The sequence below is a fragment of the Heteronotia binoei genome, chromosome 12 (genome assembly GCF_032191835.1).
Source record: "Heteronotia binoei isolate CCM8104 ecotype False Entrance Well chromosome 12, APGP_CSIRO_Hbin_v1, whole genome shotgun sequence".
Taxonomy (NCBI): domain Eukaryota; kingdom Metazoa; phylum Chordata; class Lepidosauria; order Squamata; family Gekkonidae; genus Heteronotia; species Heteronotia binoei.
This window is the reverse complement of record NC_083234.1, coordinates 45,881,753-45,907,070: the sequence shown is the minus strand read 5'-3', so window position 1 is coordinate 45,907,070 and position 25,318 is coordinate 45,881,753. Positions and strand designations below refer to the sequence as shown.

Sequence of the window (25,318 nt, the reverse complement as noted above, 5' to 3'; positions counted from 1 at the left end):
GCCTTGCCAGAAGAGTTTCTACTGTGATGGGCTTTGAAATAAGCCAACTCGGCAATTTTGAAATTACATTCAATTGCTAGAACAGCAAACAAAATATACAGCTCTACTGGGCAACTAATTTTTTAACGGGGGCAATATATATTTGGAAGTGAGCGAGGCTTGAACTGCCAGAGACTTTGGCTCTGTCAGGTCCACTCACTCCTGTGCAAGCCAAGCCACAAAGCACTCCTTAACCCCCTCCTCTCCAATGTGTGCAGCAACATGTTACCCCACCCCCACCCCCCATTTTAGGGCCAGCCCAAAGACAATGAAGACCAGGAATCTCTTAAAGGTACTTCCATATATGCATGTCTCCAGGCAAGATCAGGGCACCTGGAGAGGAGACAGATTTAACCCTTCAACCTCCAGTGCCACTAACTAAATCTGGGTTTATTAGCATTTTCAAGAGGGGAGGGAGAGACATCTCTTGTTCTTGTGTGTGAGCCATGACACAAGGAAACAGAGCTGCTGATATGATTAATAAAGGTGAGGTTCTACCAAAGCTACTCAGTGTTTTTTGAGGGGGGTGAATAGGCTCTAGCTCAGTGGTATAGCATTTGCTTGGAATGCAGAAGGTCCCAGATTCAATCCTTAGCATATCTAGTGGAAAGGATCTGGTAGTAGGAGGCACCCTACTCCTCAGAATAGACATCAGAGGGTTTTTAGGGAAATTTGGGGTTACTCAGGGAAGTTTTTTTTTTTTGCTTCAAGGACAAAATCTATCATGGTGGATATGGTACGTTACAAGACAGCTTGCCCCAAGACAGCACACTGCCCAAAGGGCACACAGCCACAGGGGGAAATTGATGTTTAAAGTCACATGGAACATGAGAGCTTTCCCAACAGGCCAAATAGTTCATTTCAGTTTGAAAAAACAATGCAAGGGGTCATGGAAAGACTGAAGCCCCTTCTCCCAATCCAAAGGGACACCCCACATGCAGGAATGGAGAACCCACAACTCACATCGACTATTACACAGGGTGAGGGCCCCAACCCATCCTGTGCAGTGTGTAATGAGTGAATCACTGATCAGCCATGATGAGCCCAGTAAACCTACCAGCACTCTTGAAGCGGAAAATGTCTCCCAGCATCCTTTGAAACATGGAAGCATTCTGTTGCAGGATATGTAGAAACTCCTCTGCAATCAAGTTGACACTGAAAAGGTACTTTGACCACTAACCACTAAGCTACTTTGAATGTTTCAAGAAGGATCTACCAAAAGGCTATCAGATCTCCTCGGACTCTTTTTCTGACCTAGATGAAAATGAAACTCGCTCCCCCTCACAATCCTTTCCCACGTTTTCCTGCACCAACCTGGATCTCTTCTTGCCAAGGGCTTGTTGCCATGTGCATCTTTCCCAGAAGCTTTGTAATGAAGCTCAGGCTCAGATTTCTGCGTAGCTGCCTAGAGGAAAAAGGAAAAGAAAAGAAAATCCTCAGCAAGTTTGCTGCCATTTGAGGTTTTCGGATTATTCTACTCTTTTCTTGGGATGCCCAGGGGTGGCTCTACAACAAAGGTGGAAGATGCAGATTCCTAATACTATAAAAGGGGAGCAAATCATTTAATGTATGATTGCATTATGATTAATTGTTTTTGCTAGTGGAAGTGCAATGGCTGCCATTTTGATTTTCAGCCTGAGGTGTGGAAAAGCTCTTGGCCCAGTTGTGGGACTGCTCTTTTGCTCTTCTCCTCAGAGGTTTCAGGCAACCAGCACAACTCCATTTCAATGAGGCTTGGAACAGGATAACTTCTCAGGGGATTGTGCTCCATCTCTTATTAGTGAGAGGTGAGGAAAGTGATATTTGGATTCCCCTCGTCAAGAAAAGAAACCACACAGACCACGGGGCAGGCAGTGGTGCAAACCAAAACCTGCTTCATCACTGGCTAGCATGTCTTCTCTCATCTTTAGATGCTGTCCCTCCGATTATGCCACCACTACAGATGTATCCTGTTTCCATCTGTTGCTCCCAAGAACAACAGAAGGCCTCCAGCCGCAGCGTGAGAACGAACTTCTATGCCAGCCCCACCAGTTCACTCTTCCTCACCTCATCATAGGCCGGGCAGCCATGGCCTGTCCACAGCATTTGCTCAGAAACAAAGAGATAAGCTAACCTGCCACAATCCAAACCTCAATCAGCAGCATTTTAATTAAACCAGATATCCATGCTCCAGCAACACGAGCTGGCACTGCTGGCAATGACAAAGGCAATCAGGGATCACTATGCCAGTGATTTTTTTTTTTAAAGCATCCATCTGCCTAGGAAGTTGGATTTGAAGAGGAGGGAGGATCTACCCTTAGAGCTTCTGTGTGCCCTGGAAGAACTAAAGCTGCAGGGCTCTGAAACGCTGGTTCAGGAGTTAAGTGCCCTGTGCATTATAAGCCCTGGTACAGTGTCTATACGGTCTGTACTGTATACAGTCAAGTGTTTTCAGCCTTTGGATACCTAGGAACACCTTTTTCTTGGATATAATTTGAGATGTATAATGTTGTTACATTTGGAAAGATGTATGCACATTTTTTGAATCAGCTCCTTGAACGAAGGGCAACCATCCTCCTTGCAATTGTAAGGGAGTACAATGATTCCACCATCCTTTTTGCTCAGTCAATCAGGGTTCAAGGTTGGGACCTGTACTTTGGGTAGAGTGCTGATGTGTCAAGGATCCTCCCCTATACCTGTCAACTATAGAGCTGTAGATCTTCCCTCCCTCCCTTGGAAAGATGTCACTGCCCATATATTAGGTTCCAGGATGCAGCTGAAAGGCACAGAATGCAGTCATGTTGAGAAAGCCAAGCAGGGCTGGAACTGCTCAAGACCTCCTGAGAATCTTATTCAGGTGAGCAGTCATGTTGGTCTGAAGCAACAGGACAAAGCTTGAGTCCAATGGCACCTTTAAGACCAACAAAGTTTAATTCTGGGCACAAGCTTTCGTGTGCATGTACATTTCTTCAGGTGTACAGCACTCTGAAGCCCATGAAGGAAGGACAGAAATGCCTACTTCCAAACAGAAATTTTGCTGCAGTTTGGCATTCAAGCCAGAGTGGGGTTTTCTGGAGCATCCACATGTTATCTACCAGTTGTCCAATTTTCTGTGTCTCCCCACTTTGCTGTGCTCTTTCTCAAACATTATCTCAAAAAGGATATTGCAGAGCTGGAAAAATACAGAAGAGGGCAACCGAGATGATTTAGGAGTTGGAACGCTTTCCATAAGGGATGCTTTCAGCCTAGAAGTTGGAACGCTTTCAGCCTAGAAAAAAGACAGCTAAGGGGAAACATTATAGAAGTTTATAAAATTATAGATGGGGTGAAGAGAGACCTTTTTCTCCCTCTCCCATAATACAAGAATTTAGGGGTACCCAATGAAATTGATGGGCAACAGGTTCGAAAAAAAGGAAATACTACTTCACACAACAAGTAATTAAGTTGTAAAATTCACTGTCAACAGATGTAGTGATGACTTTAAGAGGAAATCAGACAGATCCATGGAGAATAAGTTCATCAGCCATGATGACTGAAGGAAACCTCCATATATACAAAGGCAGCAAACCTCTGAATACCAGTGCTATGAAGCAACATCAGGGGAAGGCATTAGCCTCTATGCCAGGGATGTCAAACATGTGGCCTGAGGGCCGAATCAGGCCCCCAGGCTCCTATCAGGCCCCCGAGCAACTGACTGTCTGATTCCTTCTCCCTCTCTCTTGCTTCCTTCTGCATCACAGTTTGCTTTGCAAGGCTTGCTCATTGCATAGGAGCTACAGAGCAAAGCCTCTATTTTCTCCATTGGCTGAGGCTCCTCCTTTGAGGAGGAAGCGGGGAGGCAGAGCTTGCTTTGCCAGGCTCTCTCAACTGCATAGCAGAGCTACTGAACCAAGTCTTTCTTCCTTGTATTGGTTGAGACTCCTTCCCCTCCTGATCCCATGGGGAAAGAAGGAAAGAGCCAGAGCTTCCTTTACCCAGTTCCTTGAATCCCATGGGAGAAATACAAAGAAAGCACCTTTAAGACCAATGACTGATAACGTTTTAAGCATGTTTTAAGTTTTTAAAAAATCTTTAATTATTTGTGTTCTTTATAAAGTCTATATCACTGCTAGCTAATCTTAAATTGGAACACACATGGCCCAGTCTGACACGGCCCAACCCAACAAGGTCTCATTTGTGTCAGATTCGGCCCTCATAATAATAATTTGTTGGCACTCTAGTGCAACTGGTTGGTCCTGTGTGAAACATAATATGCTGGATTAGATGGCCACTAGTCTGATCCAGCAGGGCACATCTTACATTCTTATACTAGTTTGAAAGATAACAGTCCAAAGGATGCTTGTGTGCCATGTAGTGCACATTTTTCTAGATCCTGTACACATCACCGTCATTTTCTATGCCTCAGTCTCTGCTGTAGCTAGCATTTTCCCTTACTACCAGAAGCCTTTTTCAACCTTTTTAGAAACCAGAAATTGACATATATACAGTGATCTATAAGTATATATAATGATCTGTCTATTAGCACCAACTGTCCCAACTTTTATTTAAGAAAGCAAGTCTATAATCCTTATCTTAATGGAGGTATGCCTTTACTTTTATGCATCCACAATGAAAGGGGCTATAGATTTATTTTGTGAAAAATGAAAGTTGGGAATTCAGAGGAGCTAGTAACTCGTTATATTATGCTTTAGTGATATGTTAATTACAAAAAAAAAAAAAATTAAGCCCCAGAAAGCCCTCCAGTGGCAAGGGGGAATGCTGGCCATGATGAGGATAAGGACAGGAAAGTGTGAGGGAAAACTGCTTTGTAAATACCGTTATCCCTGCAACTGCCTCTGCATTTTCAGTAGCAGAAAACTACATGGAGTGTTGTCCTTGTGTGGAAGATTCGGTCCCCATAATAAAATGAGTTTGACATCCCTGCTCTATGCCCTGTTCGTTGGCACTCTAGTGCAACTGGTTGGTCACTGTGTGAAACACAGTATGCTGGATTAGATGGACCACTTCTTACATTCTTATACTAGTTCGCTATAACTGCATAAATATTGTCAGAGAAAGCAGGGATCTGTGCAGCACGAGACCTCCCTGTTCTGAACTATAACAAATGGATGCATCCAACATGGGAGTTAAGAATGAAGAAAGATGTAATATATAAAAAGGGACTCACATCAGGTTCCAGCTCTTCCCCAGCTTTGCAGTTTCCACAACAGATATACAGAAACTGGAGGCTTGAGAGGATTTGGCGACAGGTTAGGAATTAATGAACTGAGAAATCCTCCTCCCATCAGCATGCCCAGTAGTGTGATAATGTGAGGCTGCTGAGTTCCAGTGCTAATGAATAGCTTCTTCCTCACAGTGCTGTCCTAAACAGAGTTATACCCTTAAAGGCAATGGGCTTAGAAGGGTGTAATTTAGAACAGCAGTGCCAGCTTTCAATCTAAGAAGTCTAGTGCTTCAACAGGACAGTCCCAAAGTGCTAAGTGCAGAGCAAGGCCCTGCTAGTGGTCCAATGTGGAAGAGGAATATTTTGGAGTAGGGCATGTATCTCCTGACCCTAATTTCATTCATCCCCTTCTCCCCAATTCCAAAACAGCCCACCTTGCAATTTAAAGAGTTCTGGGGGCAAGGATTAATTAATTAGGTTCAAAGAAGCCCTTTCCTCTGATCCTAATTAATTCTCACCCCAACTAGGACTCTTTTAGCTTCCAAGAGGTTACAGTCCCAGCATCCTTGATCTCTTACACACAGGATGTTTGGTCGGCTTGGATGCTATTGGAAAGCAGTCCCTGCCCCACACTTTCCATCAGCATTGAGATGCTCCATAGCTCCCCCCTTTTATTTCTGTGATACTTCCAAAACCTGCTTTTTGCTGCAGTGTTTTGGGAAAGATCACAGAAAAACTGGGCTGGCATCTGTGTGTATGGGATATTCTGTATCTTTCCAGTCCCACCCACATTAGCAAAACCCTCCCCCAGTCTCCTGTGGCAGCAATTTCCCTTGCTACCCCCCCAAGGAATTTTTTTTTAAAGTCTCTGTCGCCTTTCATTGCAGTTATTTGCTTCTCCTTTTATATCTCTGCAAGGGAGCAAGATACAGACTTACCTTTTTCAAAAAAGAAAGAGAGCCAAGAGTTCACAGAACATATTCTTACAATGTTATAATGCTATGTCAATTGATTTTTTTTAAAACTGTCCAGTGACAGCGGAAATGGACACTAGAGGGGACTGGGTGGGGAAAATTCTGGGAAAGCTGCCATCTGGAAGTCCCATTGCTGCTGTACTGTTTTAGTAGCCACATAGATGCATTGTTGTGTGAAAAAAACCAAATGACTGTGTGTGTTCCAACCCTCATCTAGCTACTACAAGTTATTAAGGCTCAAGCAGGCCAATTTCCCCCTTTGTCTCCTTTACCCCTCCCGAAAAACAGCACTCAACTATCCTCAACATTCTGTCACTCAAGATAATGAGCCATTTGCATTTTTTTCCCCTTTGAAAAACAATTATAGGCATATATTTCTGGATACTTAGGGAGCCCCCCAACTGTGTAGAAATCCCTCCTCTAAACTGTACCATGACCACTATAATTCCCTTCTAAAATTAACAAAATTGCCTTCAGAACTGGAAAGCAGGGAGGATGAGTTCATGACAGTACAGACGCTAGCCCATCAAACCATTCATTAGATATGGGCACAAATCCGAACCCAAGCCAAAGTCCGGGCCAGACTTTGCCTGGTTTGGAGTCCACAAGCCATGTTTCAGGGAAGGTGCCTCCCCCAAAACACTCACTGAGCTTTTCTGCTTGGTTTGGCTTGCATATTTGGCATGCCACTTCTGGATGGCATCAGGCCCCACCCCCAGCATGACACCATTATCCATAAATGCAAGCATATCACAGACGTGCTTGCATCATTTCAGGGTTACATGGGACAGGGGTGGGGCCTGACACCAGCTGGAAGTGATACAAGCACACTAGGGGGCTGACATGCATGCGTCACTTCTGGATGATGCGGGTGCACCAGCAGTGAGGGCCTGACACCAGCCAAACTGGTTCAGTTTGGGCAGTTTTCTTGTTTGGGGGTTTGGTTCAGGACTTAGGTCAGGGCTGCCCAGTTCACGAGCCCTGGACCAAAGTGGGCTTTCCCAGTCTATGCCCATGCCTACTAAAGCTAACAGGTTTCTGCTTCTATATTAGAGAAGCATTCTTTATTCCCACCCCCCACTCTGGATATGACAACGTCAATTTAAACAGAAAAGGCGGAGGATGCTTCCCAAACTGGCTGCAGTGCTCCAAAACATTATGTCTGTCTTAATTCAATCCTCTGTAGCACACTTCAGTTTCTGTAGCAACAAACACTTTGGGAATGATCATACAAACTAATTCTTTAACAGATCTCTCTGACTGAAAAGCAAAATTCCTTATAACACATTGTATGACATTTAATTATAATGAGTTAACTACAAAGGGGTTTGGGAGTCCTGAACTTGGCAGATTCTGGAGTTATAATGTGACTGTCCTCCTTTTGAGGTATTCCAGGCTGCTGCAGGGACTGAGGGTTGAGTGTATACCAGTTGACCTATTTTTCTTTGATGTGTAAATATAATCAGCAGCATCTGCAATCCAGCAGCATCCCTTCACTTCTTAATGAGAAAACAGGGTTGCACTTACCTGTAACTGTTGTTCGTCTAGTATCTTTTGAACAGGCACACACAGAGGACTGTGCATACATGGGCCTGCCAATCAGTAGGTTTTTACAGCTAAGAGCTTCCAGAGGGCACTGTGTACCACACCCAGAAACTTGTTCCCACCTGAGGACCACATGCTCCCGCACAACAGTGGCCCTACCCTTAGTACATTTTATGCCGCCAAAGGAAGCATGTCGCAGAGTAGGAGAGAGGGTATGTGTGCTTGCACAGAAGATACTTGGTGAACAACAGTTATAGGTCAATGCAAACCTGTTTTCTTCATAAGTCTTCTGTGCAGTCCCACATGGGGATTCAAACAAGCTAAAACACCAGGTGGCAGGCAGTGTTTCCTCTAAAGTGAGTTAGTGTGAGCTAGCTCAGTTATTTAGCCTCCAGCTCACATTTTTTTGCCTTAGTTCAGGAAAAATGGTCTCAAAGCAAACTAATTGATGCAGTAGCTCACAACTTTAATGCCCGTAGCTCATGAAGTAGAATTTTTGCTCACAAGACTCCACATCTTAGAGGGAATACTGGTGGCAGGGCATGCTCACCTATTTAAACATGGAAACGATCCATCTAGAATTCTCTGAAAGGAAGCCCCCCTTCCCTTAGCTGGGTCCTGAAAAATATATAAACAACACCTTATCTTTATGGAACTCCATTGCCTGTTTCAGGTGAAATAACAATGTTCTCCTGACAATCTAGAGAATGTAGCCTTCTCTCACTCTCTGAACTCGGGGCAGTACTGTAATGAATTTGTTGGCTTATGACCCGTTGGTCCACCAGAATTAAGTATAGACTAAAGGATAAATAAAGGGGTAGGGGAAAACAAAGTTAGAATACCTGTGCCAGGTGGAACTTACATATAGCTCTAGGTAGAAAACTAAGGCTTGGGTGAAATATAACCCTTTCTGGAAAAAAATTCAAAAATGAGTGCTTGACCTATAGTGGTGCCGGTTCACTCAACCATCTAGCAGATGTGACTGCCACTAAAAAATAAACTTTCATAGAAGTCACTAAATGTTCAAAGGGCTTGCCAATTAAATGTGTTAACACCAATAACAGGGATCACTGAGGAATCACAGGGCTCTTGGCTGGGCAGAGGTTAGATAAACCCTTGAGAAAAATTTTTGTCAAGTGATTTTCCTTCCACCCCCAAATGAAAGCAAGAAATTGCTGCTAAGTGTACCTTCAATGAAGAGAAAACAAAACCTTTATTCTTCAAAAACTATATTAAGATGAGGCCATAGAAGAAGAATAAGATTATGATGATGATGATATTGGATTTATATCCCGCCCTCTACTCTGAATCTCTGAGTCTCAGAGCGACTCCCCCACAACAGACACCCTGTGAGATGGGTGCGGCTGAGAGCTCTTCTAGAAGCTGCCCTTTTTCAAGGATAGCTCTGCGATAGCTATGGCTGACCCAAGGCCATTCCAGCAGCTGCAAATGGAGGAGTGGGGAATCAAACCCAGTTCTCCCAGATAAGAGTTCACACACTTAACCACTACACCAAACATATGTCTCTCCTCCCCTCAAAGAGTGATCATTTCCACTTATAACCACACAGTGTTCTTGTGCTAAGTTTACATGAATTAACCAAAACCTTGTTAATTTTCTGAGACAAACTAAGATTCCTGTCCCAATTCTCCAAGCTGTATGCTTGAGCCTTGAGACATTCCAAATTGTGATGGAGCACACTGCCCAAGCTGACCAAGTCCCTGTGCTTGGGCAGAGGAATATATTGCCCCTGGGCAAGTTCCTTAAGGCTCTGAAACCAAATTTTGTGGGGACAAAATGGGCCTACCAAAATTATCTCTGAGCCGTTTCGGCTGGCCTTCTCCAGTACCCTGATCAATAAGGGAGATGGGGAATGAATAAAATAACACCCCTACCCAGGGTCTCTGGAAAGCCTGTGTCCCTGCCAGCACAGGAACAGAATTTCCTTGCCTTCGTGTTCTCCTGGATAGCAAACAAATCTATCCCCAGAATACTCCGCAGGGCAAAAAGAGGTTCCAGGTATATTGATTTTAGAGACCATTTGTGTGACAGATTCCCTGCTCTGCTCAATCTGTCGGCCTTTACCTTCTATTTCCCTGGAATGTGGATTGCTTGAATCAATGCACTGAGTTTCAGTGTGGCTCACTGAATTGAGATTGCCTCTTGGCAGAGATCCCTGGCCCCAGTGCCCCCGTTTGTTGATATAAAACACTGTGACTGTGTTGTCTGTCTGGAGTAATATGGAATGATTTCGCAGAATATCTGAGAAACTGAAAAGGGAATTAAAGACTTCTCGTGACATACCCTCTCTGATTGTGACCAGATACCTCACACAGATGAACTTTCACAACCCAACCCAAGTGTGAGGCATTGACAGTAAGTACTACCTCATAACGAGGCATCCCAAATGATCTGCCCTGAGATAGATTGTCGAGACTTCTACCATGACAGTCCATTAATTACCTGTCTATGGATGGAAAATATCCTGCCAAAATGAGTGCAACTCTGCTCTAAAGCTTGCTAAAAGCCAGTTGTAAGGGCCTCATATGCAGTCTGGTCAGAGGTAAAAAGACAGGTTGCTTACCTGTAACTGTAGATCTTCGAGTGGTCATCTGTGCATTCACACTCATGGGATAGAGCACCCACGCCAATCCCCGAATCGGTACCTAAAAAGCCCGGGATTTTTTCACGCTCGACACCAGTGGGCATGCACAGGCGTCCCAGTACGCATGCTCACCGGAGCTAGCGCGAGGATCCCGCTAGTTCCTTCCTGACCACTGGAAGCCCCTAACATAGGGAGACCATCAGCAGTGGGGAAGGAGGGCGGGTAGTGTGAATGCACAGATGACCACTCGAAGATCTACAGTTACAGGTAAGCAACCTGTCTATCTTCTTCGTAGTCTCTGTGCTTCACACTCATGAGAGATTAGCAAGCCAGACTTACCTGGAGCTGGGAGCAGACAGTCAACCAGAAGAGACAGATTGCAGCACCACAGCTCCCAGACAAGTCCTCTGCTGAGCATGCATGTCCAGAGCGTAATGCTTCATGAAACATTGCTGAGAACCCATGCTGAGTCTTTCTCAATAACCTGTGTTCATCAATGTGCCTACTCATTCTGTCCTTGATAATGGTTTCTACCAACTTTCCCGGTATTGAAGTCAGACTGACTGACCTGTAATTTCCCGGATCTCCTCTGGAACCATTTTTAAAGATGGGGGTGACATTTGCTACCTTCTAGTCCTCAGGAACGGAGGCAGATTTCAATGAAAGATTTCATATTTTTGTCAGGAGATCCACAAGTTCAACTTTGAGTTCTTTCAGAACTCTTGGATGTATGCCATCCAGACTTGGTGACTTATTAGTTTTTAATTCGTTTTTCAGTTGTAGGACCTCCTCTCTTGTCATCTCAATCTGACTCAGGTATTTCAAGATCCCTTCCAACATTAGTGGTTCTGGAGCTGGCAAACACTTCTCGTCTTCCACAGTGAAGACAGAGGCAAAAAATGCATTTAGCTTCTCAGCCATTTCCCTATTCTCCTTCAGTAATCCTTTTACCCCTTGGTCATCAAAGGGCCCCACTGCCTCCCTGGCTGGTTTCCTGCTTCTAATATTCACCTTCAATCGACATAGGCCCTGGTGTCAGGCTGAAGGGCCGTGGACCGTAACCAAGCATGCTGGCGCAGGGAGATGGCAGAAGTGAGGGTCTTGGAAGAGACATCAACCATGTGTTTTGATGCGGCCAGCTGTTATTTAGCCACAGCAAATCCCTCTCTCTGCAGCTTCTTCAGCGAAGCCCTCTTCTCCTCACTCATGGATGCCATCAATGGTGTGAGCTGTTCCCAAACCGAATACTGGTAGCGTGCCATACATGCAGCGTAGTTGGAGATTTTTACTCCCAAAGCTCCCGCTGAGTAGAACCATCTGCCAGCACTATCTTCTTGTCCTCCTTGTCAGGTGGAGAAGAATGGGTCCTGTGCGCCTTTGAGGATGAAGAAACCACCACCAAATTGGGCTTGGGGTGGGAAAACAAAAACTCAGCACCAGCCTCCTGGACAGGATACATGTGATCCAGGCATCGTGAAGAAATTGGTGTGGATACCGGCTTTGCCCAAGACTCTTTCACTGGCTGCAGTATGATTTGGGTCACTGGAAGGGCCAGAGTTGTCAATGTGTCTCTCTGCATTATATCGAATACAGTATCATCGACGACTGGCTGCGGTTGGACGGAGGGGCACTTTCCAACACCGCTTAAAGAGGTGGTGGTCTGTCCCCTCTTGAAAAAAACAATGTTAGACCCTCTTGAAAAAAACAATGTTAGACCTGGTCACACTACCGGCCAGTCTCGAATTTGCCCTTTTTGGGCAAACTTATCGAGAGGGCAGTGGCGATGCAGCTACAGAGTTTCCTGAAGGATGCTTCCATCCTTGATCCCCTTCAGTCCGGCTTTCGCCCGGGCCACGGGACGGAGACGGTGTTGGTTGCCCTGGTAGATGACCTTCAACGGCATCTGGACCGGGGCGGCTCGGCGGTGCTGATGTTGTTGGACCTGTCGGCAGCGTTCGACACGCTCTACCATCAGCTACTGACCTGCCGCCTCGCCAATGCGAGGATTCAGGGGTTGGCCTTACAATGGCTTTCCTCTTTCCTTGAGAGTCGGGGACAAAGGGTCGCGATTCGGGCTGAACTATCTCGGAGACACATGCTTGATTGTGGAGTGCCTCAAGGGGCGGTTCTCTCCCCAATGTTATTTAACATCTATATGCGCCCCCTTGCTCAGATTGCCCGAAGGTATGGGCTGGGTTGTCACCAGTACGCTGATGACACCCAGCTCTATCTGCTTATGGACGGACGGCTGGCCTGCGTCCCAGAAAATTTGGACCAGGCGTTACAGGCCATGCCTAGGTGGCTCAGGCTGAGCAGGCTGAGGCTAAATCCGGTGAAGACAGAGGTCCTTTGCTTGGGTCGTCGTGGTCCAGGAGGGGAAATCCCCCTGCCAGTTTTTGATGGTGCGCCACTAACAGCGGCACACAAGGACAAGAGTTTGGGGGTACCATTGGAGCCTTCCTTAACGATGGAGGCTCAGATAGCAGCCACTGCTAAGTCCGCATTTTTTCACCTTAGGCAGGCGAGGCAGTTGGATCCTTTCCTGGAGCATGATGACCTAGCAATGGTGATCTATGCAATGGTCACCTCGAGGCTGGACTACTGTAATGCCCTCTACATGGGGCTGCCCTTGTGCCGAACCCGGAATTTGCAGTTAGTGCAGAATGCCGCGGCCCGGTTGTTATTGGGGCTCCCAAGATGGGAGCACATTCGGCCAGGGCTCCGGACTCTGCACTGGCTGCCAATAATATACCCAGTTTGGTACAAGGTGCTCGTTATTACCTTTAAAGCCCTATATGGCCTAAGACCTGCCTACCTTAGGGACCATCTCTCCCCACATGTTCCCCAGAGAGTACTGAGATCGGGATCTCAAAATCTGCTTGTTATCCCCGGGCCAAAGGAAGCCCACCTGCAATCCACCAGGGACAGGGCCTTCTCTGTAACGGCTCCTTTCTGGTGGAACCGACTGCCGGAAGAGGCGAGGGCCCTGTGGGACCTTGGCCAGTTCCGCAGGCTCGTAAGACAGCCCTCTTCCAGCTGGCTTATAATTAACTGGCACTGGAAGCTGAGTGTAGTTTTGATAGACCGCCATTATATGTTTTATTATTTTACTGTTTTAACTGTGTAAGATGTTTTAAATTCAAAAATTATGTTAGATTTTTATGTGTTGTGAGCCGCCCTGAGCCACCTCGGTGGGAAAGGCAGGATATAAATTTAAATAAACTTGAAACTTGACCACCGAGAGGGACAGAGACTGTGCCATACGCTTCACCAGATCCCCGTATGACTTGAGATCCTCCAAGGGGGATATTGGAAGGCCCTCAGGTATATTTGAGTCTGGAGAAGGTTCCGCTGTCTTATCTGGATCAACGGTACCGACCTCAGAATCCGATATTGAAGAATCTCTCCTCCCAGAGTGTTCCGATAACATTGGGGTCAAAGCACATTTGGGTGACCGGAGTGATACCGACGGATGAACCTGCGAGTCCCCAGACCACTCTCTGCATCTCTCAGGAGGAATCGACACCGATGCCGAAGGTGCAAGACAAGTAGCCGAGTGATGTGAAACCCTCGAGAAATGCGAAGTTTCTGAACGTTGGTCCCATTCCGGTAACTCATGGGGAGGGTACCAAGGATATGGTGATGGATATGGGTAAGGCCCGAATAAGCAAGGCCACTGACGTTGATCCCACATAGGAGGTGGCGGGAAAAACAGGTTTCCTACCTGTAACTGATGATCTTCGAGTGGTCATCTGTGCATTCACACTGATGGGAGTAGGCGCCGGCGCCGATCTCCGTCGGTAAACTTCAAAGCTACGGATTTCCGCGCCACCGTCCCAGTGCGCATGCCCAGCAGCCCCACTGCGCATGCGCACCAGGACGGCAGCGGACATCCCGCCAGTTCCTTCTGGCCGCCGCGGTAGCCCCCAGGAGGGACCGTTCGCAGCGGGGAAGGCGGGCGGGTAGTGTGAATGCACAGATGACCACTCGAAGATCATCAGTTACAGGTAGGAAACCTGTTTATCTTCTTCATGGTCTCTGTGCATCACACTGATGGGAGATTAACAAGCTCAAGGCCTACCTGGCGGAGGGTGCAACGGTCCATCAGGAAGAAACCGACTGCAGTACTGCCCGGCCCACAGAAGAAGCTTGTCGACACCGCAAGTCCAGGGCATAGTGTGCCACGAAGGTGTGTGCCGAGGACCATGTGGCGGCCCTGCAGATGTCCTGCAGCGGAACTCCCTTCATAAACGCCTCCGAAGTAGCAATCGCCCGTGTCGAGTGGGCCCGCAGGGGACCCGGAAGAGGCGTCTTCCGAAGTAGATAGCACAGGCGTATGGTCCCTGTGATCCATTTCGACAAGCGTTGCGAAGATATGCGCTGTCCCATGGAGGATGCAGCATAGGACACAAAAAGTCTCGGGTCCTTACGCGAGGGCCCTGTACGATGCAGATAGAAGGAAAGGGCCCTCTTCACATCAAGCGCATGAAGGCGGCGTTCGGAGTCATTAGCCGGCGAGGGAAAATAGACCGGCAGAAAAATGTCCGTGTTAAGGTGAAAGGGTGAGATCACCTTAGGCAAGAAAGTGATGTCAGGTCTCAGCAATACTCCCTCAGCAGAGAAAATCAGGTACAGGGAATCACACCTCACACGCCAACTCTCCCACCCGCCTGGCGGAGGTGATTGCCACTAGGAAGGCCGTCTTCCACGCCAAGAGGTGAGCCGAGCAGGTAGCCATCGGTTCAAAGGGCTTGCCCGACAAAGCCTTCAGGACCAAGGGAAGATCCCAAGCTGGGGTAGGCGTCCGCACCGCTGGGTACAGACGTGCCACACCCCTAAGGAACCTCTTAACATCAGGATGAGTAAAGGGCGAGTGGCCATCAATCCTCACATGTTCAGATGAGATGGCAGCTACGTAGACCCGCACCGAGGACGGTGCGAGACCTTTGTCCAGTAGTGAAAGGAGAAAATCAAGTATCACCGGCAACCCTGCAGTCTTAGGCTCTGCCGAACGGTCCAGTGCGAAGTCCGCAAACTTGGCCCACTTGAAGGCGTAGGATCGCCTCGTCGAGGATTTCCTGCAGTTCAGCAGTACGGACTGCACCCTGTCCGAGAATCCAGAGGCTCCAAGCGCCACGCTGTGAGGCGCAGATGGGGGACGTCGTGGTGAAAGATCCGCCCCTGATGTGAGAGCAGGAGGTTCTGGACCTGTGGAAACTGGTAGTAGACCCCGTTTGACAGGCGCAGGGCCAGGGGGAACCACTGCTGCCTGGGCCACCACGGCGTCACCAGCACCCCCCGCGGGCGTTCCCGCAGGAGCTTCTGCACCACCTTGGTCAGGAGTGGGATGGGGGGAAAGAGGTATACTGAGTGGTACCTCCACGGCACCAGCAGGCCATCCCCCAATGCCAGGGGATCCACACCGCCCCTGCAGCAGAACAGGGCGCACTTCTTGTTGTGCCGAGTGGCAAAAACGTCCAGTTCCGGGGTCCCCCAGCTCAGGAAGACCAGTCTCAGAAAGTCCCAGTTGAGCTCCCACTCGTGAAGTGGAGCACCCCCCCGGCTGAGGAAGTCCGCCTGTACGTTCCGGTCTCCCGGAAGGTGGGTCGCCAGCAAGAAGATCCCTAGGGAACTGCACAGCTCCCAGATTGAAATAGCTAGGTAACACAGTCTGCGGGATACCGTCCCGCCTTGTCTGTTGATATACGCCATTGCTGTTGTATTGTCCGTCATCACCGCGACCGACCTGCCCTCCAGTAGCGGCAGGAACGAGCGAATGGCATGGAAGATGGCCAGCAATTCTAGAAAGTTTATGTGCTGGCGCGCTTGGAGACTTGGCCAGCGGTCTCCCACACACAGGCCCCCCAGGTGGGCCCCCCAGCCCCACAGAGAGGCATCCGTGGTGAGGGTGAGGTTCGGCTCCGGTCTGTGGAAGGGTGCCCCCTCCATCAAGCGACTTTTCAGCCCCCACCAATCGAGGGACGACAGCACCTCCCTCGGCACCGTTAGCAGTCTGGAAGGCGCCTCGATATTGCAGCGGAAGCTCCTGAGGAACCAGAGCTGCAGGGGACGCATGTGCAGCCGTGCAAAGGTGATGACGGATGTTGTCGCCGCCATCAGTCCCAGGAGACGCTGCAGCCACCGAGCCGAGACAGTCGGGTTCCGTAAAAGAGCCGAGACCATCATGACTATGGCGTCTGCCCGGTCTGGGGGAAGAAACGCTCTGCAGACTCGAGTGTCTATGATTGCCCCTATAAACTGCACCCGTTGAGATGGGTGCAAATGGGACTTCTTCTCGTTGATCTGCAGTCCCAGATCCCTCACCAAGTCCAGGGTGATGGAGATATGCCACAACAGCTCCGCTCTTGATTGTGCCACCAGCAGCCAATCGTCTATGTACGGGAAAAGTACAATGCCTTGCAAGCGCAGGTGGGCGGCTATGACCACCATGGTCTTGGTGAACACCCTCGGGGCCGTACATAGCCCAAAGGGGAGCGCACGGTATTGGAAGTGGTCGCCTCCCACTGTGAAGCGCAGGAACTTCCGATGACGAGGACGGATGGAGATGTGGAAGTATGCGTCCTTCAGGTCTAACGTCGCCATCCAGTCCCTTTGCCCTAGAAGGGGAAGAATGTGGGGGAGCGAGGTCATCCGGAACTTGTCGCACCTCACAAAGACGTTCAAAGCTCTCAGGTCCATGATAGGCAGGAGGCCCCCATCCCGCTTGGGGACCGCAAAATAGCGGGAGTAGAAGCCTTGGCCCCTCTGGTTCCCTGGGACTGGCTTGATCGCCTGCTTGTGGAGGAGGGATTGGACTTCGTCCCGAAGGGTCTGCGATGATGCGGTGGAGACAAACGTCGGGGTAGGAGGGGGATGGTAGAACTCTATTCCATAACCCCGCCGGATTATGGATAAAACCCAAAGGTCCGAGGTAATAAGGGACCAGGCAGGAAAGAACTTGGAGAGGCGGGTAGCCTGGTGGTCCCTTGAGTTGCTTGCGAGAGGGGAGTCAAAGACCCTGCTTGTGCTGCTTCGCACCTTTCCGGCGGGAAGTTTGGGTGGAAGGCGGGGAGTACTTTGGCTTGCCTTGGTAGGGGGGCCTCGTAAACGACGTCTGTTTCGTACGCCATTGTCTATCTGGAGACTTGGAGAAGGACTTCTTCTGCCAAGTCTTAGGCCACTGCTTCTTGGTCTGGGTGCGCGACCCAGAGACCCCCAGGTTTCTTGATGTCTTGATACTCTTATCGAGTTCCTGGAGGACTGAGTCCGTGGTTGAACTGAACAGGCCAGTGCCGTCGAACGGAAGATCTTCTACATACGCCTGCGTATCCGGTTGAAGCGCTGTAGACCTCAGCCAGGAATGCCTTCTCAGGGATACGGCGGTAGTTAGAGCCTTAGCACACGTATCCCCAGAATGCTTTGCGGCGTTTAGCTGTTGTTTAGCTAAGATCATGCCCTCCCTCTGAAGTTTCTTGAGGGCCACTTTGCTCTGCTCCGGGATGGAGCCCAGAATGGTGGAGACTTGGTCCCATAGCGCGTATTGATACCTGCCGAAGCAGGCCGCGTAGTTTGCTATTTTCATGCCCAGAGAGCCATTAGAATACAGTCTCCTACCCAGGGCATCTAATTTCCTGCCTTCCTTGTCGGGTGGCGTGGAATGCGTCTTCTTAGCCTTCGACGAAGAAGACACTACCACCGAGTTCGGCTTTGGGTGGACGTACAGGAACTCAGCTGAGGCCTCTTGAATTCTGTACATATGATCCAGCCTGCGAGAGGAAACAGGCGTGGATGCGGGCTTGTCCCAGGAGGACTTAGCGGTCTGCAACATGACATTCGTGAGGGGTAGGGCCACTGCCGTAGAGGTGTCCTGCTGTACAATGTCAAAGACCGTGTCTGTCACTACCGGCTGAGGCTGGATCGTGGGTAGTGAGAGCGTTTGGGCCATTCTTTTGATGAGGTCCCCATAGGATTTTAGATCCTCTGAAGGAGAGATGGGCTGTTCATCCGAAGTCTTCACCGGTGGGGACGGTTCACCCCGAGAAGAAGCCTCTCTTTCCGGGGAGGAACCATCAAACAACCGAGGCGAGGACTCCGGGGAGTCAGAAAGCTCCGGTGTATGTCGAAGGATCGGGGCTCGCTGCACAGCATCGGCCTTCAGCGGAGGGGTGCGTTGCTCTCGCTCATCTTGGCGAGTTGGCTTTTCCTCTTCTGGAGGCTTCGATGCCGATGCCGACGGGGCATTCCGTTGGGTCCGATAGGACGTTCGGGACCGATATGATGTAGCCGAGGTCTGGTCCCAGTCCTTCTGTCGTTGAGTGAGCCAAGGGAAAGGTGGGTAGGCCCCGTACAGGTATTGCCACTGCCTCTGGTCCCAGGGAATTTGCGTGGCGGAAAGGCGAGGCGAGCGATCTTCCTCCTGGTAGCGAGGAGAGCGGCTACTGGAGGATCAGTCCCGATGCTGGTCTCGATGCCGAACGGAAGGACTTTGAGCCCGGGATGTTGACTGGTCCCGTGGACTTTCTTCGGTACCGGTGCGCTGCGCTGGCTCGATCTCCGAGTCCGATGAGATCACTAATTAGGTCGACATCGACGCCAGTTGGGAGCTCTGCCTGCGAGTCGGCGAGGCGAAGAGCTTCAGGGGCGGAACGACCGGCGCGGTCGGGTCCGACGGGGATGCAGGGGATGACCGAGACGCCGACTGACTAAGGTGCGATTTCTCAGACTTCTTATGCTTCTTCCCCTTCTCCGAAGGCATCCCTTTGTCCTCTTTCTGCCTCTTAGCTGGCACTGAGGACTCGGAAGTCACCGCCAAGCCCGAGCGCTTTCGCGAGCGATCAGCATCAATAGGCTGATCGGTATCGGTGGGCTTCGGTGTCGACTGGTCCGTCTGACCTGACAGAGGCTCAGCCTGGTCGGCGCGGGGAGAAAGCGCGCGTTCCATCAGGGCCGCTGCGAGACGCGCCGCTCTGTTCCTTCTAGTCTGCCGTGAAAACTTGGCACAGTGCTGACAGGAATCAGTCTTCTGCCTCTCTCCCAGGCACAGCAAGCACAAAGAGTGTCCGTCTGGTGGGGCGATTTTGCTCCCGCACGAGGAGCAGCGGCGAAAAAACCCCCACCGCCTTTCCATACGAAGAGAGGCAAATGGCGGACGCGAAAAAAGGGGAGAGGGAGATTCCCCCCCGAAGGGCGGAAAAAACACGCCCCACTCTCCCAAAATAAGCCTAACACTAACTACTAAGAACTAGCTAACTATATAACTAACTATATACACTATCCGTAAGAAAAAACGCAAGTTCACCGACCGTAGCAAAGGAGATCAACCGATCAGCGCGGCGGTCAGAAGAGAACTGGCGGGATGTCCGCTGCCGTCCTGGTGCGCATGCGCAGTGGGGCTGCTGGGCATGCGCACTGGGACGGTGGCGCGGAAATCCGTAGCTTTGAAGTTTACCGACGGAGATCGGCGCCGGCACCTACTCCCATCAGTGTGATGCACAGAGACCACGAAGAAGATCTGTCGAATCACAGCACTTGACTCGATCTCTCTCCGTCCTGTAATAGGCGGAAGTGGTGCTAAAGGTTCCTCGGCGCCAAAGCCTTGACCTCCGATACCGAACCACTGTTGCTGTGATGACGCGACCCCAACCTGAATGAATGAGTCCGCTGGGTTAAGTCAATTTCTTGCTCCGATCCCGAAAAACGGGTCAGCTGAGAACCGCGTCTTCCCGATAGTGATGGACTTCAGGGACTGGGAGACACCAGAATTCTCTGAGGTGGAGCAGCTTGCGCCGACACCGACTCCATCAAAACATCCCTAGAAGGAGAAGGAGTGTGGGAAAGTCTGTTCTTCTGCTTATCCTTTGATTTCAACTCCTTTGACTTCGAATCGTCCCAACGTTTCTTAGTCGGCGTGGGCTCCACTGACCTTTCAGAGGGTCATTTTGTGGATCGACCCCACTCCGTCGGCATACCCGTCTGTGCTGGCGACGATGGATCGATCGATGTTGAAGACATAGACTGGGTAGCATCCCCCATCGATGCCGACGGGCCTGTTGCCATTTTTGGTGGATGAAGAGCCAATTTGACTAAGGCCGCCGATAGCCTTGCCGCACAATTTTTCCACGTCTACCTCGAAAACCTCAAGCAATGCGGGCACGAGTTAACACGGTGTCCCTCACCCAGGCACAACAAGCAGAGGGAATGACCGTCAGCACACTTCAGGCAGTGTTTGAAAAACCCCCAACGCCTTTCCATATGCACTGGAATCCACGAGGGAAGGGGGAAAAGTAAAGCCCCGAGGGGCAAAGTCCAACACAAAGTTCTTTTTTTAAAAAAAACTACTAACCACTAACTAGAACTAGGGCAAACAAAAAAATGGGCAATAAGGGAAAATCCAGAAGGATTACCAGGCACCGACCGGAGCAGTCCAGGAAAGATCCTTTCAACGCGGCGGTCAAGAAGGAACTGGCGGGATCCTCGCACTGGCTCCGGTGAGCATGTGTACTGGGATGCCTGCGTATGCCCACTGGTGCTGTGTGTGAAAAAATCCCGGGCTTTTTAGGTACCAATTCGGGGATCGGCACAGGCGCTCTATCCCATGAGTGTGAAGCACAGAGACCATGAAGAAGATCTGCTGTAGTTGAAGTCATATAACCCCAAAGCCAAAGAATATTCTTAACTGACTGGAACTAGTTTGCCATTAATTGTTCATCCATGGCCGAAATAATTCTTAGTCTATCTGGGGGCAAGAACCCCTTTCCCTTGTACTGAATCCAAAACAGAACCTATGATTTGGACCCTTTGCAAAGGTACCAATTTAGACTTCTCCCTTTAGACCCTTTGCAAAAAAGTACCACCCTAGACTCCTCCCAGTTGACCAGCAAGCTTAATTTCAGGCACAGTTCCAGAACCAGGGAATAGTGTTCTAATAACTGCTCCCTGGTCTTTGCAACCACCACCCAGTCATCCAGCTAGGGGAAAATATTGCACCCCAGCAAGCATAGACAAGCCACAACTGGAGCCATGATTTTGGAAAATACCATAGGCGCAGTAGCCAGGCCAATCAGTAGGCTAGTATACTGAAATACATATTCCCCACAAGAATAACTGAGGAATCTGAATCTGAAGATGCAGCCACAGGTGGCTTTTCGGAGCTGTCTTGGAGGGGGCGGGGTCTGAAACTCTCTAAGTGCCTTTTCCCACAATGCTGCTTTTAGCTTAGAGGCTCTGTCCCCTCTGGCTTTGGGGGTAAACTTCTGGCAGGACTTACATGTAGATACATTAAGCTCCTCCCCCAGGCAAAACAGATACAGATCATACTCATCCATTTGGGTCATTTTTGCACTGCAGTGAATGCATTTCTATTTCTTAAACAATGCTTTCTGAGTCATGACAGTACTCAGAAGCAGTCCAATGAACGCAACACAATTCTTCACCACTTCAAAGCAAGGAGACTCTAAACGACCGACCAACCTACTCTTTCAGCAGCACAAGAGGAACTGAGGGTAGGGGCGTTGCTGTGCGGGAGCATGTGGTCCCTGGGTGGGGATACGTTTCTGACTCCAATGCACAGTGCCCCCTGGAGGCTATCAGCCATAAAAACCTAGCAATTGGCAGGCCTTTGCATGCATAGTCCCCATCTGGGACTGCATAGAAGATCAACAGTGACTTCTTCTTCATGCAAGCTCTTTGCTGTGTGTGGACAGAACAATTTTGCACAAACACTGAACTCCCCCCACCCTGAAGAAGCCCTGTCCTGTTCTCTGCTTTACTTTTAAGAACTACAAACACAGCATCTCAAAGGACATAATCTGATCAAAATTAAGCCCCCTCCAAATCCTGTTAATTTAAATGGAAAAGGTGCAGTTTGATCCTATGCAGAGTTACATAATCTTCAGCCTATTGAAATCAACAGATTTAGGCATGCCTAACCCTGCAAGGTGGTAAAAAGTGGTAAAGCTGCAGTGCTGCAGTCTAAGCTCTCTGCTCACGACCTGAGTTTGATCACAGCGGAAGCTGGATTCAGGTAGCTGGCTCAAGGTTGACTCAGCTTTCCATCCTTCCAAGGTCGATAAAATGAGTACCCAGCTTGCTGGGGGGAAAGTGTAGATGACTGGGGAAGGCAATGGCAAACCACCCCGTAAAAAGTCTGCCGTGAAAACATTGTCATCTGACATCACCCCAAAGTCAGAAACGACTGGCGCTTGCACAGGGGACTACCTTTACCTACCCTTACTTTAACCTTGCAAGACCCTGACTTGGATAGCCCAGGCTAGCCCAATCTTGCCAGATCTCAAAAGTTAAGCAGGGTTTGTCCTGGTTAGCAGCTGGATAGGAGGCCATCAAGGAATACCAGGGTTGGGGACGCAGAGGCAGAAAATGGCAAACCGCCTCTGAATGTGTCTTACCTTGAAAACCCCATGGGATTGCCACAAGTCAGCTGTGACTTGACAGAACTTTCTACCACAGCCCTTCAAGGGGCCTCAGCCATTACATGCCTTCTTTCCAGGGTATATTAGATGGAAACGCTCAGATGAACATCTTGCCTGAGTTAGCATCTTCCACAGTACCTGAGCATACAAAGCCTTTCTGAAAAACCTTCTATTGGTAAAGAGGGAAGGAATTGGAAGGAAATAGCAGCCCATACAGGCAGTGGAAGTCCCAGGGGAAAATCAGTGCAAATTCTGGAATCTTAACAGGTTCAGGACCCCTAAAGCCTTCCCTGGTTAGCTTCTGCTTCTCAAGACAGGCACCTCCTCACTATTTCCTCAAACCCAACTCCGCATCTGAAAACTTTTCAAAACCAGGGAATCCCACTGTTTTCAAGCCTCTAGCTCACCAGCCAGAAGATCCATCACCTCATCAGAACAGTCACTTGATCAACACAAAGTAAGTGCTGCTCTCATTATTTAGGGGGCCCCTCCTTGAACAGCTCATTGCCACAACAGGGTGGTGCTCCCGCTAGGCTTATGACAGACTTAGCTTGCCCACAACAGGGGCATAGAAATCTCCTGCTTCCGTGGAGTGATGTCAGAAAAGCTTTGATGGTTTCTTTTTTAGATCTGTCAGACTTTGTGGAGTTCTTTGGCTTTCACTGAACCATAAAGAACCTTTAAGAGCTGGAAGGAACCCAGCAAATCAACTAGCCCAATCTCCTGCTCTCTGAGACAGGATAAAGCATCCATGACAGATGAGTGGCCAACCTTTTCTTGAAAAACACTCCAGGGAGTGGAGATGCCATAACTTATCCCATTGCTGAACTGCTCTTTTTGGACATCCAGAATACAGGGGTGGGGCTTCCACACCTTGCCGAATACCTGCTTCCTTCCCACCGGATCAAACTGACGCAAACCAAATTATGCAAAATTAACTTCAGCTGCAAAATAAATTATACAAAGAGCTTCAATCGCACAAGATGCACGAGTTGCAGGATTGTGCTTTTCTTGTTGCAGAATTTGTAAATTACTGTAGCGTCTGTGCCATCTTCCTTTACTAGTGAGTTTTGGATGCCACTTGTTAGACCTACCATAGCTGTTCTTATAGCTGTTCTCATAGCTGTGCATGAAGCGTATGCAGAATGTAATTGTTGGCCTGCCCACCAAGCCATTCATCTGGAAGAGCCCAAAGATTCCTGTCCCGGAAAAAAGGCACATTTCAAGCAAACCTTTGAAAAAAAATTAAAAACACTGCAGCCCTGGAGGGAGCCGGATTACTGTCCGCTCCAGAGAGAGCCATACAGAGTGAGTTCAACTCAGCAGTTTAGACAGCTTGGATCCCTGCCAGCACCCAAGTCATTATTACTTCATTAGTTAGATTAGGAGAGAGACGGCTGCACAGTCGATTGCAGCTGCAGCATTGGGGACTCACATCAGCACAGTGGGATGACAACACTCCTCCTGATTCTCCCTCCCCCTGGCCTGCCCTCAAGACTTTAAACTCCTCGAACAACACACATTAGGATTAAACACTGACTGTCCACATACACCCCTCCACTACACTGTAAAGTGATCCATTTCCCTATTTCACATGTGGAAACTGAGGCATACAGCAGGCAAGCAACTCACACAGAGGTCTCACCGCAAGACACTAGACGCTTTGGACACACAGGATCTACAGAGTTGTTGGCAGGTTTACACTTCCAGCTTTTACAACAAGGTGCTTTAGAGTAGAAATAAATCATATTCTGGACACAAGCTCACACAGCACAGCAGCCAAGAAGGTCAGAGCACCTGCTCTGGCTGCAACGGCACTGAGGATGTTCTCCGCAGCTGAGAACGAAACGTCTGGAAGGAAAACTTTCTCCAGTAGAACACGGCACTTGATCCCGAAAGATTCTACAAACCCTAATGAAGTTTCCAGCCTGTTTTCCAAAGGCTAACACCCCCAGAATCCATCTTGTTTTCCTGACTCCATTACAGCAAAGCAAGAGACTCACATATTCAACAGCTGCTTCAACTTCTGCATAAGGCAATCAAGCTTATCTTAAGCGTGGATCCTGCCAGACCGCCTAAGCCTTTGTCTAACGGAACTCAAGACAAAGACTGGTGCCAAGAAGAAGACTGAAGAAGAGGAAGACAATCTTCAGCCAGAGCCAAGTTCCTTTGTGTAAACCAGGTGTTACCTTAGGTAGCAATTTGGCCATCTATTGTCACCTTTTTAGATAAGTTTAATAGTCTTAAGCACACCTCCACCCAGTAATTTCCCCCATTCTTTTCCCCAACAGTTATCCTGGAGCCTCCCCCTTGGCCCATTGTTACCTGGACAGCCAATCAGGTAACTAAGGCCAAGTCCGCTCATTGGCTAGCTATGAGCATCCAATCAGGGGTTGCCCAACTAACCAGCTATTGGCTACTGCACTAGTCCAGCCCTTAAGGTCACTGCAAAGCCTACCCTTTTCTGAGGTCATGTACCAGCCTACCACCTGTCATCCACCTCTGTACCTCCCATCCCCTAAGGGCTCAAGGTAGTCTTTATAACCTGTGATACAGCTCCCCACATGTGTGCATCTAGCAGTAC

The 25,318-nt window shown here is 49.0% G+C and overlaps 1 protein-coding gene across 1 annotated transcript in view; it reads right to left on the bottom strand.

The window, feature by feature from the left end:
• The window catches only part of FAM178B (family with sequence similarity 178 member B), a 235,287-nt gene that overhangs the window by 87,647 nt on the left and 122,322 nt on the right, over nt 1–25,318 (bottom strand). Inside the window, exon 11 of the mRNA XM_060251835.1 lies at nt 1,354–1,444. Coding sequence (XP_060107818.1) covers nt 1,354–1,444 — 91 coding nt within the window. The remainder of the gene's footprint in view (nt 1–1,353; nt 1,445–25,318) is intronic.